Source organism: Sceloporus occidentalis, unplaced genomic scaffold (assembly GCF_023333645.1).
Source record: "Sceloporus occidentalis isolate IW3139 unplaced genomic scaffold, rSceOcc1.0.p SCAF_4, whole genome shotgun sequence".
Taxonomy (NCBI): Eukaryota; Metazoa; Chordata; class Lepidosauria; order Squamata; family Phrynosomatidae; genus Sceloporus; species Sceloporus occidentalis.
Genome location: NW_028316984.1, coordinates 134847621 through 134871853, shown reverse-complemented (window position 1 = coordinate 134871853; position 24233 = coordinate 134847621). Strand labels below are relative to the sequence as shown.

General features: G+C 42.0%; 1 protein-coding gene across 4 annotated transcripts in view; it reads right to left on the bottom strand.

Annotated features, from left to right (window-relative positions):
* CSTPP1 (centriolar satellite-associated tubulin polyglutamylase complex regulator 1) overlaps nucleotides 1–16733 on the bottom strand; it is a 198590-nt gene extending 181857 nt beyond the window's left edge. The window contains exon 1 of one of the 4 annotated variants that reach the window (XM_089521578.1): nucleotides 16376–16733. In XM_089521578.1, the coding sequence (XP_089377704.1) occupies nucleotides 16376–16421 (46 nt within the window). In that variant the 5' untranslated portion in view covers nucleotides 16422–16733. Of the gene's footprint in view, nucleotides 1–16362 lie in introns of all 4 variants that reach the window. The other 3 variants (XM_089521579.1, XM_089521577.1, XM_089521576.1) reach the window with 3 other exon arrangements.
* Between the last annotated feature and the right edge of the window lie 7500 nt (nucleotides 16734–24233).

Genomic DNA, 24233 nt, shown 5'->3' with positions numbered 1-24233 from the left:
AGACTCTGTTTAATGATCTGCTCTAGAATCTTTCCTGGTATTGATGTCAGACTAACTGAACAATAATTGTTGGAATCCTCTTCCCCCCCCCCCCCTTTTTGAAGGTGGGGACAATGTTTGTTCTCCTCCAGTCTACTGGGACTCTTGTTCTCCAGGAGTGCTCAAAGATTAATGTTGATATTTCTTAGAAAACTGAAAGGACATAGTTATTAAGGTACATTTTTATAATCTAAGATGATTACAAAGGCCTATTGCTCTGACATAAATAATGAATCCAGTAGATGGAGGTACATGGCAATCATAACAGCAATGAGGCTGGGACAATCAGCCTCTATTCAATAACAGTTGAATATTCTAAAGGTAAGTACTCCCCAATCTTTTAGCAGGTGGTTCCCAGTTTCAACTGAAGGATAGGAAGATTAGCACTTGAAGTTAATAACTCTCCCAACATTTTCTTGATCTTTTTGCATTTTAAAAGGAAATCCAGTGAAACTGTCAGATTCAGTGGCAGACCAAAGCACTTATTGGAAAGCTGGGGGAAGAGGAACAGCAGGCTGGGAAGGGGAACAGAAATCATAGCCAGCAAACCCATTACATACTGGATGGAGGGACAGAAGACAGATTAGGAGCTAACCAGGGAACCTCCAGTAGAACCACAAGGGTTTCCTGCTCCCTTTGTTTAACAGCAACAACAAAAAAGGGTGGGAACCCCAGTCCCCAAGTTCAATTAGGTTAATGAAATGCAAAATACTAAGAACACCAACCATGGATCTCTGTGTAAAAATAATGCAAGTTAGTTTCTAGTACTAAACCCAAGGTGAGCATATGCTCAGAAGCACTCTGTTTCCCTTCACTCACCCCTCTCTTTATGGAACTATTTTTAAATCTCCAAAGCTGGTCCCATCTTATCTATTCTCAGACATGTTTTCTAAGCAAAGCAACAGTCATTCTGAAGATTATGAAGACACTAGACATTAGGCACTTGTCCCTTCCCAACTAGCAGTGCAATCATGTACACATCTAGTCAGAGGTAAGCACTACTTAATTCAGTGGGACTTAATCCTAAATAAATGAGTATCAGATTGCAACATGAGGGTTGTCAAGAGCATGCTGTCTGGAGGAATGTGAGATTGTAACTGCTACAAAGACAGAGAGGATATGATAATGCCAATTTTTCATATCAGGTCCTGGAAAGGCTGAAACATATCACAATACAAACAATGCACTATCACTCCCTATTTAAGTTACCGTTTATTCTAAATGCTTATCATGAGAATCCACTAAACTTCAGGAGAGTTAATATTTTTAAAATATTAACTGTGATGTGTTTTAAACTTAATTTTAATTTATTAAAAATCAGTTTTATGAAATACTGTGGAGGGTAATCAAAATGTTTGACATTTTATCCTATCCTTTCTGAAAATACTAGCAGCCAAACTTAAGCAGAATATTAACCTGTCCCTAAAATCCTGATACACATTTCCTGATGCCTACAGGTGACAAGATTGATTCCAGACACTAGAGTACTTTGGCTGCCAATCTGATAAGAATTTATTCACAACCAATGTTCTGTGAGCATGTACAACAGAAACAAAATGTACAAGAACAAATTGGGTTATTATATCTAAAATGCTAAATTTTGTCCACAGAGGTTGCACAGTCCTAAGACACAATGAAGCATCAGTTACTTAACAGTGTCTTTGTAGACATACATAATGCAGAACAGTTGTCTTAAGATATGAACACTTTTTGAGAACAGTCATTCTCTTACAACAAAAGAGTACTCTACACTTGAGGAATAGTGTCCCTTTGGACAAAGAAGTATTTAAAAAACAAAACACACCTTTCTTGTATTGATTTATATCTGGAAAAATATATCAAGCCTACAGTCACACTAAAATTCACACTGGAACACATTTGACACATTTAGAGTTTTTTTCATGTAATACATATACAGCAAGAGGATTTATACTAAGTATACCGGGCAGTATACTTATCTCCCTGGAATCTCCCTGGAATCCAAGATGAGAAAGTTGTGGTTATCATACTTTGGTCATTATGAGAAGGCACAACCCACTGAAAAAGGCAATAAGGCTAGGAAAGATGGAGGGATGTAGAAAGAGAGGAAGACCACATCCTAAATGAATGGACTCTATTAAGGAGGTCACTGATATGACTTTGCATGACCTCAGCAGAGCAGTGGGAGATAGGGAGTCTTGGGGATGTCTCATCTACAGGGGTGCCATGAGTCTGGATCGACTCAAAGGCAGTTAACAACAACAAAACACCAAGCAGTGGAACCAGCATGGTGTAGAGGTTTGAATGTTGGACTAGGACTCTGGAAGACTAGGGTTCAAATCCCCATTCAGGCATGGAAACTCACTGGGTGACCTCAGGCAGGTCAACCTCTCTCAGCCTTAGAAGAAGACAATGGTAAACCATCTCTGAATAAATCTTGCTACAAAAACCCTAGGATAGGATCACCAGAAGTTTACTTGAAGGCACATAACAACAAACACCAATTAAGGAGCTAGAATGTTGGATTCAACAAAAGACACAAAGATTCACGGTCATCCTAAACCATGAAGGACTCTGGCTGATCTTAGGCCAAATAATTATTTATCTGTATAATCTTGTGAAATTACTGTGACCAGCGCAGTTGGTGCACAAACTTTAAATGTGCAAAAGCACTTCTGGTCACTGCAGAGACCTGGGCCTCCAGATTCAAAACCGAGTCCAAGACTACCTCCTAACTGCGAACCTGCATCTTCAGGGGGAGTGTAACCCCATCAAACGCATGCTGGATTCCCGTTCCCTGATCTGCCTTCCAACTGACCAGGAGCACCTCTGACTTGTCTGGATTAAGTTTCAACTTGTTTGCCCTCATCCAGTCTATTACAAATGACAGACACTGGTTTAGGTCCAGGACAGCCTCCTTGGACTGAGGTAGAAAGGAGTAGTAGAGCTGAGTGTCATCGGCATATTGATGGCACTGCACCCCAGAACTCTGGATGATCTCTCCCAGGGGTTTCATGTATGTCAAATAGCATAAGTGATAACATAGAACCCTGAGGGACCCCACAGGCCAATGGCCAGGGGGTTGAGCAGGTAAAATTGGTAAAAAGGTAAAATTGTGTGCCAGACTTACTTTAATATTACATGCTTTGACTACGGGGGGGGGGGGGGGCTGGTTTAAAACTAAAAACAGTCTAAATACATTCAGGTTTTTTCACCCAAGATTTAGGGTTAAAATCAAGGCATGGGAGCAGCAGTAAAAAATACAGGTGTTACAAACATGCCCTGTCTGCTAGGTAGCTGGACAGGGTTTCACATTTCACCATTCCTCTGTGGCTGAATCTCACTGCATATATAATGCAGTTTGACACCACTTTAACTGTCTGGCTCCATCCTATGGAATTCTGGGATTTGTAGTTTGTTATGGTACCAGAGCTCTGACTGAGAAGGCTAAATAACTCACAAAACTACAAAACCAAAAATTCCATAGCATTGAACCATGACAGTTAAAGCAGTGTCAAACTATGTTATTTCTGCCATATGAATAGAGCCTTTCGCTCCAGTACTACTGTTTAGAATAGAAATGGAAAAGACCACTGCATATGAATCAGAAATCTTTTGAGAAGTTGGTGGGCTAATATAGCAAGTATGCTTCCTCATAGCCTGCATTGGGCAAAAACATTTTTTAATAGCACCAGACTATTTCAAGTTCTATAGAAGACACTACTGTCCATTAAAAAATAAAAAACAAATGGCTGACGCTGGAAGAAAAGATCTACATATGTGTGTGAATCAAAGTAAAATTGTCATACATTATAGAAATCTTGATTTTTGTGTGCTGTTTCCTTATCAGATCATATCAGTGTGCCTCAATACATATAAAGCCTCCATGCTAACAGTACAGCACAAAATATTTTATTTTCCTCACTCTTTTAATATTTTGCAGCTCTGGTGCCAGAAGCTTAAACTGCTCTTTAGAGTGTGGAGGTTAGCTGAGCATTACATTTGGTTGACATTACAGCCTGCCAGGAGTACATTACTACAATGATTCGTTTTCTCAATGCTTATTTCCCCCCTCTGTTCCAAGGTTTTAGACCTTATCTTCAAATGCCTGTAGCCAGGCTATTCTGGCTGACACTCAAAAAACATGTCCTGCCACAACAGCTACAGTCCACTGAACTATTCAAGCTGTCAGCCAAGAGAGGGAGAAAGAGAGACACGCACGTGAGGGCAGTTCTGTCTTGGCAGATGATCCCATGCTGGCAAAGTTGAAGGTGCTGATAGTCAGGAACAAGCTGCCCTGAATAATAAGAGCAATCTTTGTTGGTTATATGCTTCACTAACTGAGGCTATGATTTGAAAACCATTTAGCTGGGAGTAAGCCTTGGTGAATTCAATGAGAATTACTAAAGCAAATACATCTCTAGGATTGCCTTGAAAGGTGCTGAAAACACAACTATTTGACACAGTACAAATTTATAAAATCCACTATTAATTGTTTTGGAAGCCACTGGAATCTGGCTAGTATCAGAAGTTTGGAAACCTAAACCCACAATTGGAGGAATGTTTTTAAAAGTCACATTCATATGCACCTGGGATGGAATCTGAAAAATATCTAGACTTTGTATAGTTCAATTACTTTGCTTTGAAATTTGTTCCAGTGATGTATGGGAAACTGGCATCCCCAAGTGTTTTTACGACTGCAGCTTTAAACTATAATCTTCAAAGTGCTAGCTATACATCAGGCTTCAATGTCAAAATTGTATTATCAGGTATAGATAGGTTCCTGCTGCTTAACTGCTCACTCCAGATGGGCTACCACACAGTGGGCAGAGTCATAATGAAATATAATACATTCTAACTTTCTTAATATCTTCTTAATCAAAGTTGTTTTAACCCGCACTTAAAACTTCTGACCAAAGAATCTTGTGGCACCTTAATGACTAACATTTTTTGGTATTTAAGCATATGTTTTCATGGACTACACCCACTTCCATCAGATGGGTTTTTGCCAAATAGTTTGTGACAAATAAAAGTTGTTAGTCTCTAAGGCTCCACAGGACACTTTGTTGTTTCTTTGCTGTAACAGATTAACATGTCCACCCCACCCGCCCCAGAAACTAAAACATCAAACATGCAAACCTATTTTTTGTCTCTTCAACGCAACTGATTGTTTGACACCATATTTTATATTTATAGCAAGGACTCTGCAGAGAGCAAAGAGGACAAAGCAAATAACTAATCAAGACAAACAAAACGTAGCTAGTTGTTTGCCAACAACATTTTGCCTTACACTTGCACAATTTTGTGATTCTAACACTTTGTTAACCCCGTTTATCACTATTTACAGGGGACTTCTCTACTCTTTGGCAAAAGGAGTTGGCCTGGCATGTCATTCCACAGATAGTGTTACAATGCACAGTACATGTTGCTGATCTACGACATGTGTTGCAAGGCTATACAATCTGGCAGTATTTTACCACTAAGGACAACATGGGTCAAATGGAATCTAAATTAAGAACAAAAGCATTTCTCAGCCTTGAGCTCAGCTGAAAACAAGCACTTCTGTGTTAAGGTAGCATAGCAATAAGAAAGAGCAACCTTTACAGACAGACCAGGCTGAGACTGCCACATAGCCTTTCAGTGTCTCTCTTTTATTTAGAATACAGGTATATCTCAGGTAATCAAATAGATTTTCCTGGGCATAGTTTTTATTTTAAAAAATGGTATCAGAGGCAAAAAAACATGAAAAGAATAGGGCTAGATTCCTACAACACAAAAAAAAAGCAGTCATACATGTTTCAGAAAACTTTTAAAATCCAAAATTGAAAGTATGCAAATGTGTAATGAAACAACCAGGCCAAATAAGCCTTGCATAAACACAAAAACATTTTGAATCTTCCAGAGACCACCTCAAAGCTTCTTCCAAAATGTATCCAGTGATTTTTTTTTAATTTTGTTTATCAGCCTCCACTTATCTGCTTATCATTTCTCTCCCTGATAAGGGACACCAGATAACCCCCTCTTGCACCACTTCCAGAATTGATCTTAGACTAGTTTCCATGCAGAACTTCCGCTTGAGAACAAAATGATTGACCCTGTGAAGGTCCAGTATAGCCCTCCAGTCCTTGTTTTTCTTTGGAACCAAGAAGAGCAGTGAGTAGGATTCCAAAAATCTCTGCTGAGGCAGCACAGGCTCTATAACCTTTATCTGAAGCATGTGTTCCATGGCCCAAAGCATCTGGCAGTGCTTTTTCACAAACCTGTGACTGTGTGGCTGGATAAAAAAGTTTGAGGGCTTTTGAGTGAAATGGCTGGTGTTACTGTCCCTCACAAGCCTGCACACCAAAGTGTTGAGAGATGTCTGCTCACTGCCATGGACAAAGTGCAAGAGGGAGCCCCCACTGGGAGCTGCGCCAAGTCAGAAGGTTTGACTGGACCTTCCACTCTGGTGAAAGAGCAGAACCACCTTTACTGAACCCAGAAGACTACTGCTGCTGCTGGGGTTCTTGTTTAGAAGAACCCAAATTCCTGTCAAAACTGGGACCTTGAAAAGCCTGGGCTCCAGGCTGTAGGGGCTTGCAAAATGATGATGCTTTCTTATTGTCCTTGTCTCAATCAACACCTCATCCAAGGCTTCACCAAATAATTTGGAACTCTAAAAAGTGTATGTAATTATATTAGCTTTGGATTTGTTATCAGCATTCCAATTCACAATGAATAACGGCCCTGATAAATAGGGAGGTCATTGAAGCAGCTCTTAACTCTTAAAACAACAAAAAGAGTTAGTTTCAATTTCTTCATCAGTAAACAACAAAATACAAGCATTTAGCAAAAGCTGGAGCTGCCTTTGTCACAGCAGGATGAGCCCACTGCCCTCTACTTCAGGAAAGGGTACAAGTAAATGCTCTTACTTAGCCTTATCTCTGATCTTTGGAACCCCTCCCACATTAGTACCAGAAATCTGGCTGCTAGAAGTCAATCCCAAAGACTTTCTCACTTTTCTAAAAAGGACAGGATATAGTTCAGATTCAGACAAAGGGGAAGAAACATAATCAGGAAGAAAATCCCCTTTCTCCAGGGATGTCTCACATTTTTGCTTGTCTAAAGTCTCTGGAGCAGGGGTAGGCAACCCTTTTGAGCCAGGGGCCGGGTTGCTGTCCCTCAGACAACTGGAGGGCCGAAGTCAAAAAATAAATAATTAAATAATTTTTTAAAAATTAAATAAATAAATAAACCGGGACAAATGTAGGACAAAATTTTCAAATGGAGGGCACTTTTTTAAATAAAAAATGGAGGACACGCAAAAAAATTTGCTGATTTTTAAAAAAATGTTAAGATAAATGCATGTTTCTGAGGCTTCTATAGACAATTGCCCCACCATGCCCCTCGCGCGAGACGCCAAAGGCTCCCAGTGCCAATGTTGCTAAAAAACAACAACACCTTTCTAGCTAGACAGAGGATAATGAGGAAAAGTGTAGAGTTAGGTGGGCATAAAAAGGGTTTGTAAACAGGAGTTTTGCTATCAGAGACCTTAGCCCTTATCAGATGAGTCTGGAACTGGGGGTCTTCAGCACTGGGCGGTTCGAATTCACGTTATTTCGCACAATACCATCATACCTGGGAGCCCCTCCGAATTGGCATGATTCAAATTGGCCAATACGCATTCGCGCGAAGTGCATTCAGTGCAGAATGTTTTGTCACACCGGTGCTCAACATGAGGATTGGCCGATTCGTATCAGCCCCCTCGCACATGCTCAGTGGTGCCCTGCATGGGTTGCGACCTTAAACGCTTCCGGGGTGAAAGGGGAGGTCACGTCATGACAGCCCGGTAAACAGCTGGAGAGCCAGCTCATGCACATTAACAATCGCGATACAACGTGCCCTCTCTACATTCCTCTCTGTTTCCTTTCTACATTCCTGCTTGGTTTTAACGTTACCATGACCTTCCCTTGCAACAAATTAGCAATGCCCGGTTGTACGTGTGTGTGTGTGAGTGTGTGAATATGTATTCTGGGGGGGGGGGGGAGGACCAGTTCCAGCGGCTGTCAAAGAGGCTGGATGGCCATCTAAGTAAATGGGGATGCTTTTTTCCTCCTCCTCCTCCCGGCTTGGGAGCCAGCATAAGCTGCATCCCAAGAAGGGAACAGGCGCGGGGCCGCTAGAATCGCGGCGATCGCCGCCGTTCCAGCGGCCCCCGCGCCTCTTCCCTTCTTGGGATGCAGCCTATGCTGGCTCCCAAGCCGGGAGGAGGAGGAGGAGGCTGCCGGAACCACGATTCCAGCGGCCCCCGCGCCTCTTCCCTTCTTGGGATGCAGCCTATGCTGGCTCCCAAGCCGGGAGGAGGAGGAGGAGGCTGCCGGAACCACGATTCCAGCGGCCCCCCGCGCCTCTTCCCTTCTTGGGATGCAGCTTATGCTGGCTCCCAAGCCGGGAGGAGGAGGAGGCCGCTGGAACCGCCCCCCCCCCCGCTTCCCTGGAACCGGCAAGAGGAAAGACCCACCGGAAGTTAAAATTGGAATCTGGGGGTCTTGCGATGGAATTCAGGATTGGGTAGTCACACCAGAGCCATTCGCACTGAGATCAAACAGCGCCCCAATCCAGGATATTGCCAATCCCCTTATCAGCGCACTGGCCAACACGCTCCAAAAAGAGGAGCCAGTACGCATTCAGTTCGGCATCTCGCGCATTCACGTGAGTTTGGATTGGGCCATTCGAATGCTGGTATGATGGTATTGTGCGAAATAACGTGAATTCGAACCGCCCAGTGCTGAAGACCCCCAGTTCCAGACTCATCTGATAAGGGCTCTTGTTAACAGAGGTATGCTTGTAGGTTTCTCTCCTTCATGAAAACAAGAGAAGCAGCATTGTGTGTACATTGCTAGTCAACATATTACTACTGTGACAACAAACTATCACTATACAAAAGCCAGGGTTGTCTTTTTTTAGGCCTTTTTTGTTATGGACTTGTCACCCTTTATAAAATTATGACTCAGGACTTATCTGCACTGCATTATTAATGCATTTTGACACCACCTGAACTGCCATGGCTCAATGCTATGGAATCCTGGGATTTATAGTTTGTTCTAGAACCAGAGCTGTCTGGCAGGAAAGACTCACAAAACTACAAAATCCAAAATTCCATAGCAGTGAGCCATGGCAGTTAAAGCGGTTTCAAACTGCATTAATTCTGCAGCACAGATTAGACCTCAGAGTTGGAAAGGACTTTGTCAACATTCTTCTTCAGCTATGGAGACACACGTTCTACAATTAGGTGTTTTGGATAAAGGTCATACTGCTAAGTTCTTCTTGTGATTTACGAAAACCCTGAGTCCAAGCACAGTGAACATATGGGTCCTCCAGATGCTGCTGGACTGCAATTGCCATCTTCTGTCCCCACTGACTAGGAGTGATGGGACCTGATGGAGCTGCAGCTCAAACTCTGGGTGGCCATCAATTCCCTATCCTTGTTCTGGATCTTTTTCAGAAGTACTGAAGCTTTGCAGCACACCGTAGCTACCACTGCTTTCTCTTGTTTTCTCTATTCAGCTTATTCCCTTAGGCTGAGGGGACTTTCACAGCTTTTCGGTAGTCAGAATTCCAAGGATTAGATCCAAACCAAGTTAATTCCACTTAGATCCCACTGAAAATAACAGAGTTAGTAATATTTAACTGTGACTAAGTCTTCAAGTCATTTCTGACTTGTGGTGACCCTAATGTGATGTTATAATGTGTTTTCTTGGCAGAATTTGTTCGGGGGGGGGGGGCTGCCTTCCTTCAAGGCTGAGAAACTGTGACTTGCTCAAGTTCACCCAGTAGGTTTCCACAGCCAAGCAGGACTTCAAACCCTGGTCTTCCAGTGTCATAGTCCAACACCCAAATAACTTAGCTGGCTAAGTTGACCCAGCTGCAATTCATAGACCTTAAGTATAATAGAAAAGCAAAGTTACTAGTTTTCTTTAACTAACATATCTATCAATTCCAGGTACCTTTGTTGCCTAACAAATTGTTAACTGTTATGAAGAAAAGCAGCCAGACATGAAAGAAGGTGTAGCAGCGCCTGTTATAAGGCATCAAACACATCAGCAGTTCATTTTCATGCATTAAAAGTCAAGGAGTCTTTAGCTAGTAATAGTAGAACTGTCCCAATCCTCAGTTACTCTCCTTTCATATGAGAGCACAACATCTGTGGCATCAATACATACCAGAGTTTACAAAATGCAGAGCTTCCCTGGCAGGGAGGCTCATGTTCTTACATGTCCTCAGTTGGCACAAGATGAAGGAAAAGGGATTCAACAAGAAAGGGGAAGGAGAAGTATGTAACTCAAGAGAGAAAATAATTAAAAGTTTCAAAATTGTTCTAAAACAGTAAGCCCTCAATTAGAGCGGGAATATGTAAAGAACTTCACTGAAAGGGCAGCATTTTGTCAAAAAACCCCAAGAAATCAAGGCTAAGAAACATAATCGGCCATGGTGTAGCCACTGAAAAAGCAAGCTCTGAGCTAAGAAGGTTCTAGTCAAGCAGCTATGAAGTCACAAGGCAGCCTTAGCACAAGGGTAAGCCAACATCCTCCTTTTCCAGGACATGTCCTACATTTCAATCTTCTATCCAGGAGGAATTTCAAAATGTCCTCCATTTTGAGCATAACTAAAAAGCATGAATTAATATTACTGAGAGGGTTTTTAGCTTTTCTTTGGTAGTGTCCTCCATGTTTATCGAATGTCTTACATTTTGCAGAGCCTCGTCTTACTTTGCAGTGAGGACATCTCATCACCCTATCTTAAAAACAACCACTGAGCCTTAGCCCAAACTCTACAATACAGAGATAATTATGACTAACCAGACTGAATATTACACGTGTGACTGAAATTATGTATTTAGAGCACTTTGCACACACTTAATAATATTACAAGTATTCTTTTCACAAACTATGCACATATTTAGTAATACTACGAGTATTCTTTTCATAAACTATAGTTTCTATCTCTGCAGCATTCTTGACTTCAACAAGTATCTGAATATTGTTAAACAAACAGAAAGGATATCTTCAGCTTGAAACAGGGATCCCAATTTCACCCTGCTTCCATTTCAAATAATCCATTTATTTTCAGTTTTCATTCATTTCTGCTTTTTCTGTCTCTCTTTATCTTGAATTGACTCAATTTCCTGGGCCTGTTCTGTTCTTAATAATGTTTACCCTCAGAAGAACTTTTGTTCATGGCAAGGGGGAAAGATTTCAATAGAAATGTATTGACCAAGAGTATATGTGTACCAAGAAAGCATAGAAAGGTTCTGCTTGCTCTATTCCCTGTCCAGCCAAACAGCTAAATGAGCAACTGCAACACTTGTATCTTGCTTAATATATATTGAAGATAAAAGTCAGTAATGATAAAGAGAAATATCTTAACATTGGAAAAAAGTACCATGTTGTTCAAGGGTCTAGAAATATGATCTTTGTACCTAGACTTAGAACTAATGTCCAAAATACACTGCAGAAATAATCCAGGTTGAGATCGCTTAACTGCCCTGCCTCAATGCTAGGGAATTCTGGGAACTGTAGTTCTGTGAGACATTTAGTCTTCTCTGTCAGAGAGCTCTGGTGCTACAATAAACTACAATTCCCAGGATTCCCTAGCACTGAACCTGGGCAGTTAAAGCAGTCTCAAACCGAATTATTTTTGTAGTGTATTTTGCATCTATGTCATATTGTTATTAAATCTTGTATAGAAAATATTGTGGAACAAATTGACACAGGCAATATTCACTAAGGCTGCATTTACAGTGCAGAATTATTGCATTCTGACATCACTTCACCAGCCCTGTTGTAATGCTATAAAATACTGGGATTTGTAGTTTTGTGAGACATTTAGCCATCTCTAGTGCCACAACAAATTACAAATTCCAGGATTCCACAGAATGAAGACATGACAAATAAAGCAGTGTTAAACTGCATTAATTCTGCAGTGTGGCAGCAGCACATCAGGGGATGTTGGAAAGCTGTTGAAAAGCACCCCCTAAAAGCAATGCCTGGCTATTAGCAGTAGATGTGTCAGGGCTTAAAGTTAGTCTGCCCATTCCAAAGAAGAGCAGCTGAGCTAAGAGGCTCTTCAAAGAACACCTGATATGAAAGCCTGAGGCAACAAACAGACATTTGAATGAGATTAACATGATTTGGTTTCTCCAGTCACAATCACCTATAGTCTCACAGCCAGATAATGCTATTAGCAAGACCTTGAGAAACACAATAAAGCACCTGGAGGGAGGTTGCTATTCTTTTCAAATAATTTTGTTTGAACAAATGCAGGTCAATGCTGAAAGAGATTCAGAAGTGCTTACTTTTACTGGATTCCTATTTGTCAAACAAGCTCTCAGTCAACATCTTTTGTGAAAACTATATAGGCTCTCCTCACTTTGTAATCTAGCACTACATACATACATACATACATACACAGAGAGAGAGAGAGAGAGAAAGAGAGAGAGGATGAACCTCCCTTACCCAGAATTCCAAAATCTAAAATATTCCAAAACCCAAAACCATTTTTCTTGAGTGGCTAAGATAGCGGCACCTTTGCTTTCTGATGGTCCAGTGTATACAAATTTGGGGGCTCAACAGAGGGGCAGCTCCGCACCGCCCGTCTTTGCCCTGAGTTGGTGCTGCAGCAGCTGCACTTTTTTGTGGCGCCATAAACAGGAAATGGTCCTGCCATGACGCCACTTCCTGCCTGCGACGTCTGGATGCTGCACAACGCTTACTGTGGACAGGAGGCAGCCACGATGGCGCCGCCGCCATGCTAGGGTTCGAGAGCATGTGGTTGCTGCACGCTCCCTCGGACCCTAGTTCCGGCCCAATTACAGCGCTTCCTGCACGTCTGTACCTAGCCTTTGTTTCATGCACAAACTGATTTAAAATATTGCATAAAATAACCTTCAACGTATGTGTATAAGGTGTATACAAAACATAAATTAATTTTGTGTTTAGATTTGGCTCCCATCTCTAAGATGTTTCATTGTGTACGTGTATACAAATACAGTTATTCCAAAAACCAAAACAAGCCAAAATTCAAAACACATCTGCTCCCATGCGCTTGTTCTTGTTGTTATGGGCCTTTACTGCCAACTTACGGCAAACCCTAAGGCGAACCTATCACAGGATTTACTTGGCAAAATTTGTTCAGAGGAGGTTTTCCATTGCCTTCCTCTGGAGCTGAGAGTGTCACTTGCCAACACTACAGTCGTCCCTCCCAATTCGCAGACTTGGAGTCAGGGGTCTTGATCATTCACAGATGGCAAGTGGGGAGAGACAAAATGGTGCACGTGCTACCATTCAAATGAATGGTGGGGGGGGGGGGTCTGGAACGGATCCCCCGTGAATTGGGAGGAACGACTGTAATCTAGGAGGTTTCCATCTCTGAATTGGGATTTGAACCCTGGTCTCCAGAGTCATGCATGTACATGTGGAGCTTTGGTGCCACATCGAACTACCATTCCCAGAATTCCATAGCACTGAGCCATGGTGGTTAAGTAAAGCCAAACTGGATTAGTTCTGCAGTGTGGATGCAGCCTAAGATTGCACTATAAGGATCCTCCTTCCACTGGCCCATTTGAAGCAACTCCTCTGTCTTTCTTCTCTAGAAAGGAAAAGGGGAAAAAACTTGAAATTTAATACTGAAGTATGTCTAATGTTGCTCCACCCAACACTACTATACTGTAATTCTAGGTAGGCAGGGAACTAGATGACTATTGCATTCTACCTTTGTATTATGAATGTAAGGGTTATTATGAGTGTTTGAATTGAATACATATGGCACACTCATGGTGTTGATAGCTGGCTTGGATATTCCTTTCAAGCAGAAAGTAAAGTTAAAACATTAAAAGGAAGATGAAACAGCAACATGTCCTCAAGCACCACACTACCTTGCTCTGGTACCGAAACACACCTTTCAAACACACACACACACCCCTAGGGTGCATCTACATTGTGGAAATTATGCAGTTTGGCATCACTTTAACTGCCATGGATCCATCTTACAGAATCCTGAGATTTGAAGTTTGTGCCAATGCTCTTTGGCAGAGAAGACTAAAGACCTTGTAAAACTACAAATGCCAGGATTCCATGGGATGGAGCTACAGCACTTAAAAGTGGTGTCAAACTGCATTATTTCTGCAGTACAGATTAGACCTAAGGGCATAGCAACACTGCAGAATTGAAGTGGTTTGATACCAGGTTCACTACCATGACTTATCGTACAAAATCCTGAGATCTGTAGTTTGGTGGGGTATTCAGCCTGGTCTTTCGGAGAGCTATGATGCCAACGAGTACTCGGTTGGTTCAAATCTCATCCTACTCCCAAAATCCTCCTTGAGGAGGTTTAAGCGCAGGCAGGAGGGTCATTGTTCTTCAAAATTAATTCCTCTTTGGTGCCATGTGGGGAGCTGAGCCAAATCCAACAAAATGAATTTCAACAGAAATAAAGGTAAGGTTCTATATGCAGTTGCACAAATGGATGATACCTGGCTTGGCATATAAAAATACATATAAAAAAGACTGAGGAGTCTTACTAGACATCAGTGAAACATGAGTCAATAATGTAATTTTGGTGCCAGAAATAGTAATGCAGTTCTAGACTTCATCAATGGAAGGTAAAGGAGAATGCAGCCAGCATGGCATAATAGTTTGAACGTTGGGACTATGGCTCTGGAGACCAGGGTTTAAATCCCTCGGTTCAGCTATGCAAACCCACTGGGTGACCTTGGGCAAGTCATACTCTCTCAGCCTCAGAAGATGGCAATGACAAACCCTCTTTGAAGAAACTTGCCAAGAAAAACCCATGATAGATCGCCTTTGGGTCGCCATAAATCAAAAATTACTTGAAGGCACACAACATCAACAACAACGAGTAACACGTATTCAAGCTCAGCTAAGAGGGGGAATGGACCGGGGGGGGGGGGGGGGCAGGAAGGAAGCCCTTTGAAAGGAGGGGATCACAGGGTGACCAGGTGTGGTCCTCTTTTTCAGGACATGTCCTACATTTCAAATGGCCTCCATTTTCAGCCTGACTAAGAAGCATGGATTTATATTTCTATGCGTGTTTTTAGCTTTTCTTTGGTAATGTTCTGTATTTTTCTTGAACTGCCTACCTTTTGCAATGCCTTGTCCTCCTCTGCAGTGAGCTCATCCTGGGAGAACAGGGTTTGAATCCCTGCTCAGCTATGAAAACCCACTGGGTGATCTGGGGATGTCACAAATTCTCAGCCCCAGGGGATGGCAATGGCCAACCCCTTCTGAACCATTCTTGGCAAGAAAACCCCATGATAGGGTTGCCTTAGGGTTGCCATAAATCAGAAATGACTTGAGGGCACACAACAGCAATAAGCAACAGTGAGAAATAGTGTATTCAAGCTCAGCTAAAGGGGAAATCATAGAATCACAGAGCTGAAAGAGACCACAAGGGCCATCCAGTCCAACCCCCTGCCATGCAGGAACTCACAATCAATGGACTGGACAGAAAAGGAGGGACCCTTTTGGAAGGAGGGGAGAAATCATTGAGTTACACACATCCTAGGCCCATCTCCTCCAAAGGAAAATGAAGGTGAAGCAGGGTGTCCAGATATCATAACCACAAAGGAGGACAAGGCACCACAAAATGGAGGACATTCAAGTAAAAATGGAGGCCAATACACAATAAAAGCTGAACAATAACAGTCATAGAAATATAAATCCATGCTTCTGAGTCATGCTCAACATGGAGGACATTTTGGAATTCCTCCTGGAGGGCTGAAAAGGAAGAAATGTCTGGAAAAAGGAGGACTATGTCTGGTCATAAAATCATAGAATCACAGAGTTGGAAGAGACCCCAAGGGCCATGCAGTCCAACCCCAATCTGCCATGCAGGAACTCTCAATCAAAGCATCCCTGACAAATGGCCAGCCAGCCTCTGCTTAAAGACTTCCAAAAATGGAGACTCCACAGCACCTTGCACTAAATCCATGCTGGCTTAGGTCTAAAACACACTGCAGAAACAATCCAGTTTGAGGCCGCTTTAACTGCCCTGGCTCAATGCTAGGGAATCCTGGGAACTGTAGTTCTGTGAGAATAACATTGCGCCTTCTTCCCTTCTGTGATAAAGAGCTCTGGTGCCATAACAGCCTACAATTCCCAGGATTCCCCAGGGCAGCTAAAGCGCTCTCAAACTGCATTATTTCTGCAGTGTGTGTGTTTTGGAGCATAGAAATGTAAAGCTATGCTCCAGATGGTGGAGGACATTCCTCCCGGAGAGGAGGCTGGAATGGAGGACGTGTCCTGGGAAAGGAGGAGGGCTCAGCCTGGTCACTGAGTGCGAATCCACCTGAGGGCCTCACCCAGATACTCCAGCCCTGACTGAGAGAGGCGGTCGGGGCTCAGCATCCTCCTCTCGTCCCTGGGAAGCCACCGCCCTCTTCCTCCTTCCCTCCTTCGGTCTCCAGGGCACCCAGACGCCGACTGCAGCAGTAGCAGCAGGAGAGGCAGGGGAACGGCTCCGGGCAGAAACAGGCTCCCTGGCAAATGGGGCCCTCCTCTGTGGCGGGCGGCGCAGGGGAAGGTGCTCCCAGGATGCTCCCACCGGAAGTCCTCCCTCCCGCCATCTTGCCTCCCCCTGCAGCCCCAGGGCAGGGCATCATCAGCACTCCTTGTTGTCGTTGTTGTTGTTGTTGTTGTTGTTGTTGTGTGGCTTCAGGTCGTTTCCCCCTTATGGCCACCGAGTGGTTTGAGGAGAACTCAAAGCCAGAGCCTTGTTAGTCTGTAGAGAGAGATCTTGTGGCACCTTTGAGACTGACTGAAAGAAAGGAGTTGGCAGCAGGAGCTTTCCCAGACTAAAGCCTGCTTCCTCAGGTGCATTTGGTGGAGTGGAGAAACTAGGGACAAACATACATGTGGGTGTGTGTATATATATATATACACACACACATATGTATATGTATAACACCTTTGAGATTAACGGAAAGAAAGAAATTGGCAGCAGGAACTTTCCTAGACTAAAGTCGTCTTCCTCAGATGCATTTAGTGGAGTGGAAACCAGGAACAGAGGTGGATAGATAGATAGATAGATAGATAACACCTTTCAGATTCACTAAAAGAAAGAGGTTGGCAGCAGGAGCTTTCTTAAAGCCTACTTTTTCAGATGCATTTGGTGGAGTGGAAACCAAGGACAGATATATATATATATATATATATATAGAGAGAGAGAGAGAGAGAGAGAGAGAGAGAGCACTTTTGAGACTCACTAGAAGAAAGAAGTTGGCAGTATGAGCTTTCCTAGACTTAAGCCTACTTCCTTAGATGCTTTTAGTGGAGTGGAAAGCCAGGGACAGACAAATAGGTGTGTGAGAATGTCAATTCAAATTCAGAATCCTTTGTGTGTGGAAATGAAGCAGCAGGTCCAAAAGGCTAGTTTCCATTGCCTTGGTTCACTAACGACCACCTTGGCACTTCATTTCCATACATAAAGGATTTTGAATTTGAACTGACATTCTCACACACCTAGGGCACATATAGGTCTGTCCCTGGCTTCCACTCCATCAAATGCATCTGAGGAAGTAGACTGTTGTCTACAAAAGCTTGTGCTACCAACTTCTTTCTTTCAGGTAGTCTCAAAGGTGCTACAAGATCTCTCTACATAGTGGTTTGAGTGTTGGACTATTAGCTTACAGTTCTATACCACTTAGACACTGTTAGTTCAGTATGAAGCAGTATATAAATGAATCTGTTTTGTTTTTGGACTACAACTCTGGAAACCAGATTCAATTCCCACTTGTCTATAAAACCCCATTGGGTGACCGTGGGGAAGTGGCACTCTCTCAGCCTCAGGGGAACACAATGGCAAAACTTACTCTGAACAAATAATGCCAAGAAGACCTAATGATAGGGTCCCTTTAGGGTCGCCATAAGTCAGAAATGACTTGAAGGTATACTCTCTCTCTCTCTCTCTCTCACACACACACACACAGCAAACTTATCATCGAGTTTTCATGGCAGGTTTCTTCAGAGGGGGTTTACCACTGCTATCCTCTGAGGCTGAAAGAGTGTGACTTACTCAAGGTCACCCAGTGGGTTTCTATGGCCGAGTTGGGATTCGAATCCTGGTCTCCAGAATCACTGTACAACCCTCAGACCACTACCCTGTCCTGGCTTCCTACGGTCACTCCTTATAGGTCCAAAACACATTGCAGAACTAATTCAGTTTGAGACTGCTTTAACTGCCCTGCCTCAATTGTAGGGGATTCTGGGAACTGTCGTTTTGTGAAACATTTAGCCTTCTCTATCAGAGAGCTCTGGTGCCACAATAAACTACAGTTCCCAGGATTCTCTAGCACTGAGCCAGGCTTTAGCCAACTTTTTTGCACTGGCTTGTTTTCAAACCAAGCTTTGGTTGCAGAGCTCCAAAGCTCCTCAGAAATTAATAAATCAACACTCCTGGAAAGCTAGATAAACTGAAATAAATCTCTTCTTACTCCCAAAAACTCAGGCCAAAAAATTCTTAGAAACACACATGAGAATTTACTTCTGGTTTCATTTTGGCCATTTGCTAGGGTGGTGCAAACCAGAATGTGACTGAAAAATGGGAACTTTTAACACTATACCATGACAGCGGTAGGATCCCATGTTAAATGCCAGAGCCGTATCCTGTGGAATCCTGGGGTTTGTAGTCTTGAGAGGCACTAGAGTTTCCTGGCCTTCTCCCTAAACTGCAAATCCCAGGATTCCATACGGTGGAACCTTGGAAATTAAAAGTGGTTAAAAGTGGGATCATAGTATAATTTTGTGGTGTGAAAAGACTCGGTTTCTCCACATTCGCCCACCTCCATCTTGCCTAGTTCTTCCAGTCAAGGGATTCCCCTCTCTGTCTACAGCTTTCAATCATACTGTCAAAATCTTTATCCCTGATAATCAGGGGCTTTGTTTTGTTTTGTTTTCAAAAATACCATGCAGCTGTCTGCAGTCAACAGTATACTATGAGTTGCTGCATTGTTCGCAGCTTTTCAAAATTAAGCTACCAGCAAAGTAAACATTTAAAAGAGATTACTGTCATTGTTTGCTAAAATTGTGCACCTGGAGGAAGCTGCCTAACTATGTGCAATACTGGTTTCTATAGACTTCTCCAAGATACAGTCCTATGGACTCTTCACAGTTCCTAATAATTTTGTGATCAGCATAGGTATGTTGGGGTCATTCAGACAATAGGTTTGTTTGACAGATGGTGCAACAGCACCAATGGCTTCTGCTCCCCTGGCACAGAAGATCAGTTCCCAGTTCCAGATGAAGATAATAAGTTGTGAGACATCCCAGTGATTCAATTCATACTCCATTTCTTAATTATTTCATACTGCATACAACAGGGCACTAGTAGAATATTGTAAAAAGAGAGACAGTACTACAAGTGCAGTCTACGACAAATGCAGGAAATTCACAGCTAACCTGTTTAAAAATCTCCCAAAAGGAGGGCCTACAACTGGTAGCGCATGTCACGGTCAAATACATCTCACCATTGGGAAGTTCTTTCTCATGTTCGGCATACTCTTATTTTTTGTAACTGAATCCACTGGTTCAAGTCTTAACTTCTAGAACAGAAGAAAACAAGGTTGCTCTGTCTTCTGCACAACAGCACTTCAAAGGCTTGGAAATAGCTATCATATCACCCTTCCATAGTTAACATACCCAGAGCCCTGAACCATTCCCAATCAGGACTCAGTTTCCAAGCCCTTCATCATTTTTGACACTTCCTCAGGACACATTCCAGCTTGTCAATGTCCTTCTTAAACAAAACTGGTGGCCAGAATTGGACACATTATTCTGAGCAAAGCAGAACAGAAGGCACCATTCCCCTTTACCTGGACAAGAGACTATACTCCATTGATGCAGCCTAGAATTACATTACTATTTTTGACACAGAAATCACATTATTAACTCATGTTTAGCTCATGTCTACTAAGACTGCTCGGTTCTTTTTATATGTACAGTTGGCCCTTGGTATCCACTGAAGTTTGGTTCCAGGATCCCCCGTGGATACCAAAATCTGCAAAATTGGACGTGGTTCCATTAAAGGCAAATTCCATTAAATACAATGGTATTGTAAAATGGTGTCCCTTTTATAAAATGGTAAAAGTAATGTTCGCTTTCTGGAATTTATGATTTTTTAAAAATATTTTCAAGATATGGATAGCTGAATGGTAAAGAATCTGTGGATTGTACTGTTGCCAAGCCAGGTATAATCCATTTTTGCATCTGAATATAGAACCTTACATTTATTTATGCTGAAATTTATTTTTTTAGATTTGGTTCAGTTCTCCAATCTGCTGTGGTCATCTTGAATCCCAATCCTATTGTTTGAAATATTATCTCTCCCTCCCAATTTGGTGTCCATTGAATGAGCACACCTTCTACTCATTTAATGAATATCTCTTCATCCAAGTCATATCTGAAAATGCTGAACACTTGGCCCAGAACAGAACCCTGTGTCATCCCACTTGTCACTTCTTTCCAAGATTATGAGGAACCACAAACAAGCACTCTTTCAATATGCCCTGTCCACCAGCTACAAATCCACATTAAACCCACATTTCTCCAGCTCTTCTGCAAGGATATAAATGGATTAAGATATTTTTATTCTCTCAGATGTTTTAGTCCTTTTGTTGTTAAAGATGGTAGCCATAACTTTTTAGATCTTTGCACTGTGTTTATCTTCTGCTGCTTTTTTAACTTAAATTCATTCTGTAGTCCATTTAAAAAGCATTTTTGGTACATTGTGTAATGTTGTCACAGTTCTCATATTTTATTATTTTAATCTCATTTTTGTAAACTGCTAAGAGACCTTTAGCTCTTGAAAGGTATAAAACCATACCAAACAAGGAAGCAAACTGCTAAATAACACATGCTTAGGCCTTGTTAAATGTTATTTGTTTTAATACAATTGTTAGTCTCAACTAGAGCAGAGCTGCTGAACAAATTAAACCTGAAACTATTGACTTGCCAAGTTCTCACTGATGCAGTGGGAACTTGTTGAGTCTAAATCTACTCGCATCTGGGATACATCCATGCTGCACATTTATAGTGGCTTGATGCCACTTTAACTGCCATGGCTCCATCCTACAGAATCCTGGGATTTGTGATTTAGTGAGGTACTTAGAATTTTCAAGTGCATTCCCCTGAACTACAGCATTAGAACTCTCGGACAATGGCTGCAAAGCCCTTCGTTAAATTGCAAATTAAAGGATTCCATCGGATGTAGCCATGGTAGTTAATGTGGTATTAAATTGTTACAGTTGTATAATGCGGACACACTTTCAGACTGTACATTGTTGTGTTTTGGATATTATATGTCCTTTGCATGATGTAGACCAGGGGCCGGCAACCTACGGCCCGCGGGCCAGATCTGGCCCAGCGAGGCCTTGGGACCGGCCCCAGCCCAGTCCTGCCGCCGATTGCTGCCCCCACCGCAGCTTCCGCGCCGCTCCGGGCGCCATTTTGAGTTTGGCCCCCCAGTTATCTGAGGGACAGCAACCCGGCCCCCGGCTCAAAAAGGTTGCCTACCCCTGATGTAGACTGTTCACATCATACTGGGTATGCCTTCAAGTCACTTGTCAACTTATGGCAGTCCCATCAATTTTATAGGGTTTTCTTAAGCAAGGAATATTAATGCCAGGAATAAACTCTTCTAGAACATGGCCACATAGCCTGAAAAACCCACAAAAAACTATGGATGCCGGCCATGAAAGCCTTTGACTTCACAGTACTAAGGTGGTTTTGCCAGTTCCTTCTAAAATATAGCCTACAATACCTGGTGTTCACATGTACATGTTATATTATATCTAGAAGTTGGAAAAATTATTGAATTCCCAGAATCTCCAGGCCAGTGGCTTTGTTGTAGTATAGAGGCCAGTTGTAGTCCAAAAAGATAATTTTTCTAAGTTCTACATCTAGATTTAAAAGGTATGTTTATATTTCTATAATCACTTTTCTTTCTGCCACTTTTTCCAAAATGTATGTGTCACTAATATAAGGGTTTTTTTCTCTCCCTTTTTCTCTTTAGACGAGCTAAAGGGAAAAAGTCTTCTTTTTGGACACAAAGCCCATTTGTGGTTGTAATAATGACAAGCTTCAGCACTACTGGCGCCCGACTGCTAATGACTCTTTAAAAAAAAACTAAATAAAAACAAGATGTTGCTTCTGGAGCCCTTAACACATTTTACTCTGCTTATTATCACTTCCCCTTGGTCTGCCAGAGCCTTGCATTAGTTATTACAAAATTGACTGTCAAAACCACCTGTTCTTCTACAAGTTAAGAGGTTTATCAGAGTTTTAGGGGCTTTTCCTTCCTAAGGTCACGATGGATCTAGTAGCACTTATGTTGTTTTATAATCCCGACTCTCAATTTGAGGCAAACATTGAAAACAAATAAAGACACAAGTAAGGGTACGTGCTCAGCATCGAAGGGCCAATTCACATTACATGCCTCTTTTGGAGTGTCAGGCAAAGTGCTGAAGCCATCTAGACTGCCATTTCACAGGGTAAAATAGCTGTCCATCAGGCTCATGGCAATTATTTATCAAGCTCCTGCTGAATCACTTGAAACTCCTATGCTTATTGGCTCTCTGCCTGTGGCCAGCCAGCCACAAACATGTTGAAATATTTCCCACAGAACTGTGCATCTACATTTTAGTTGTTAGTTGTGGCATACAGGATGCTTATTCCTGTGTAGGGAATAGCACCAATGTAGTGGTGGCTTCACTTGACAAGCTGGCCAAGGGCATGGAGCCAACATGCTCAGGAATTCCAAGTGGCTACTAGAAGGTTGATTGTTTGTGTATTGTCTCCATGTGTTTCCACAACAAGCACAGAAGTGCACAGAATGCAGGTCAATGTGCCATCACTAATCTTCTGAAAGAGGATTTAGCAACTGCATGCTGACTTGCAGTCTTTGCTCATTATGAAGTTCTCAGGCTTCTAAGTTCCTCACAAGCAGAATGGCAGCCCAAAACTCTACGACGGACGTCTTGACAGCTCAAAAGAATTGAGTGAACTGACCATAGATTAATAACTGGGAGATCCAAGTTAAAAGTCCAACCCAACCTTGCCCATAGCAACTTGCAACAGAGAAGTTACTATTGACCTTAGGTCTCCATTTGCAAAACAGGAATAACATGGGTGGGTAAGTGTGTTGTGTGCCTTCAATTTGTTTTGGACTTATGGTAACGCTAAGGTGAACCTGTAATGGGGCTTTCTTGGCAAGATTTGTTCAGAGGAGCTTTGCCATTGCTTTCCACTGAGGGTGAGAGAATGTGACTTGCCCAAGGTCACTGCAGCAATAATTTTTTTTTTTTAACAGCAGTGCTTTACCCACAACAGCAATGTGAGAAACATTAAAAAAGAATTTAAAAAGACCAATTAACACCATGCAACTATTCCACCGGAAATGTCTTGTTTCAGTCCTTGGAATGTCTTCATCTGGTTTAGTACACTCTCTAACATATTAAAATATCTGATTTGCCTATATCTATGGCAAATTTTATTGTCATACTAGCTGTGTTACTGTGCTGGAAAATCTACGTTACAGTCAATGCCAACTTTTTTCCCCCAATGCTATAAGCAAATTCATCAACAGTTTAAAGTGTTTGGAACATTGTTTTAAAACGCGTCTGCTTTTCAGATTATCCAAACTGATGTTTCCAAAATTCCTCTTTGAGACAATGAACAAGAGAACTTAACTTTTTCTGAACTAGAAAAAAAATATCTATTTCTAGAAGAACTCAAATTGATAATATATAAAGCAAAGTATATCAATTCCACATTACTAGCCAACAGTTAAGACTGATTTACTTTTGTGAAGTGGACATCGACTGTGTCTGCACTGCAAAAATTATGCAGTTTGGCCCCATTTTAATTGCCATGGCTCAGTGCAATGGAATTATGGGAGTTTTAGTTTGGTGAGACATTTAGCCCTCTCTGTCAGAGAGCTCTGGTGCCCCACCAAAATTCCAGAATTCCATAGCATTGAGCCATAGCAGTTAAAGTGGTGTCAAACTGGATTATATTTGCAGTGTGGATGCAGCCATTGTTTCACTGCTTATACCAATTTGTGTGTGTCAGTTTTAATTTTTTTGTTTAAAATTGTCAAAATCTGCTTTTAAAAAGCACAATTATTTTTTACTCATCTTGTGTCTTATAATTCATACACACACATCC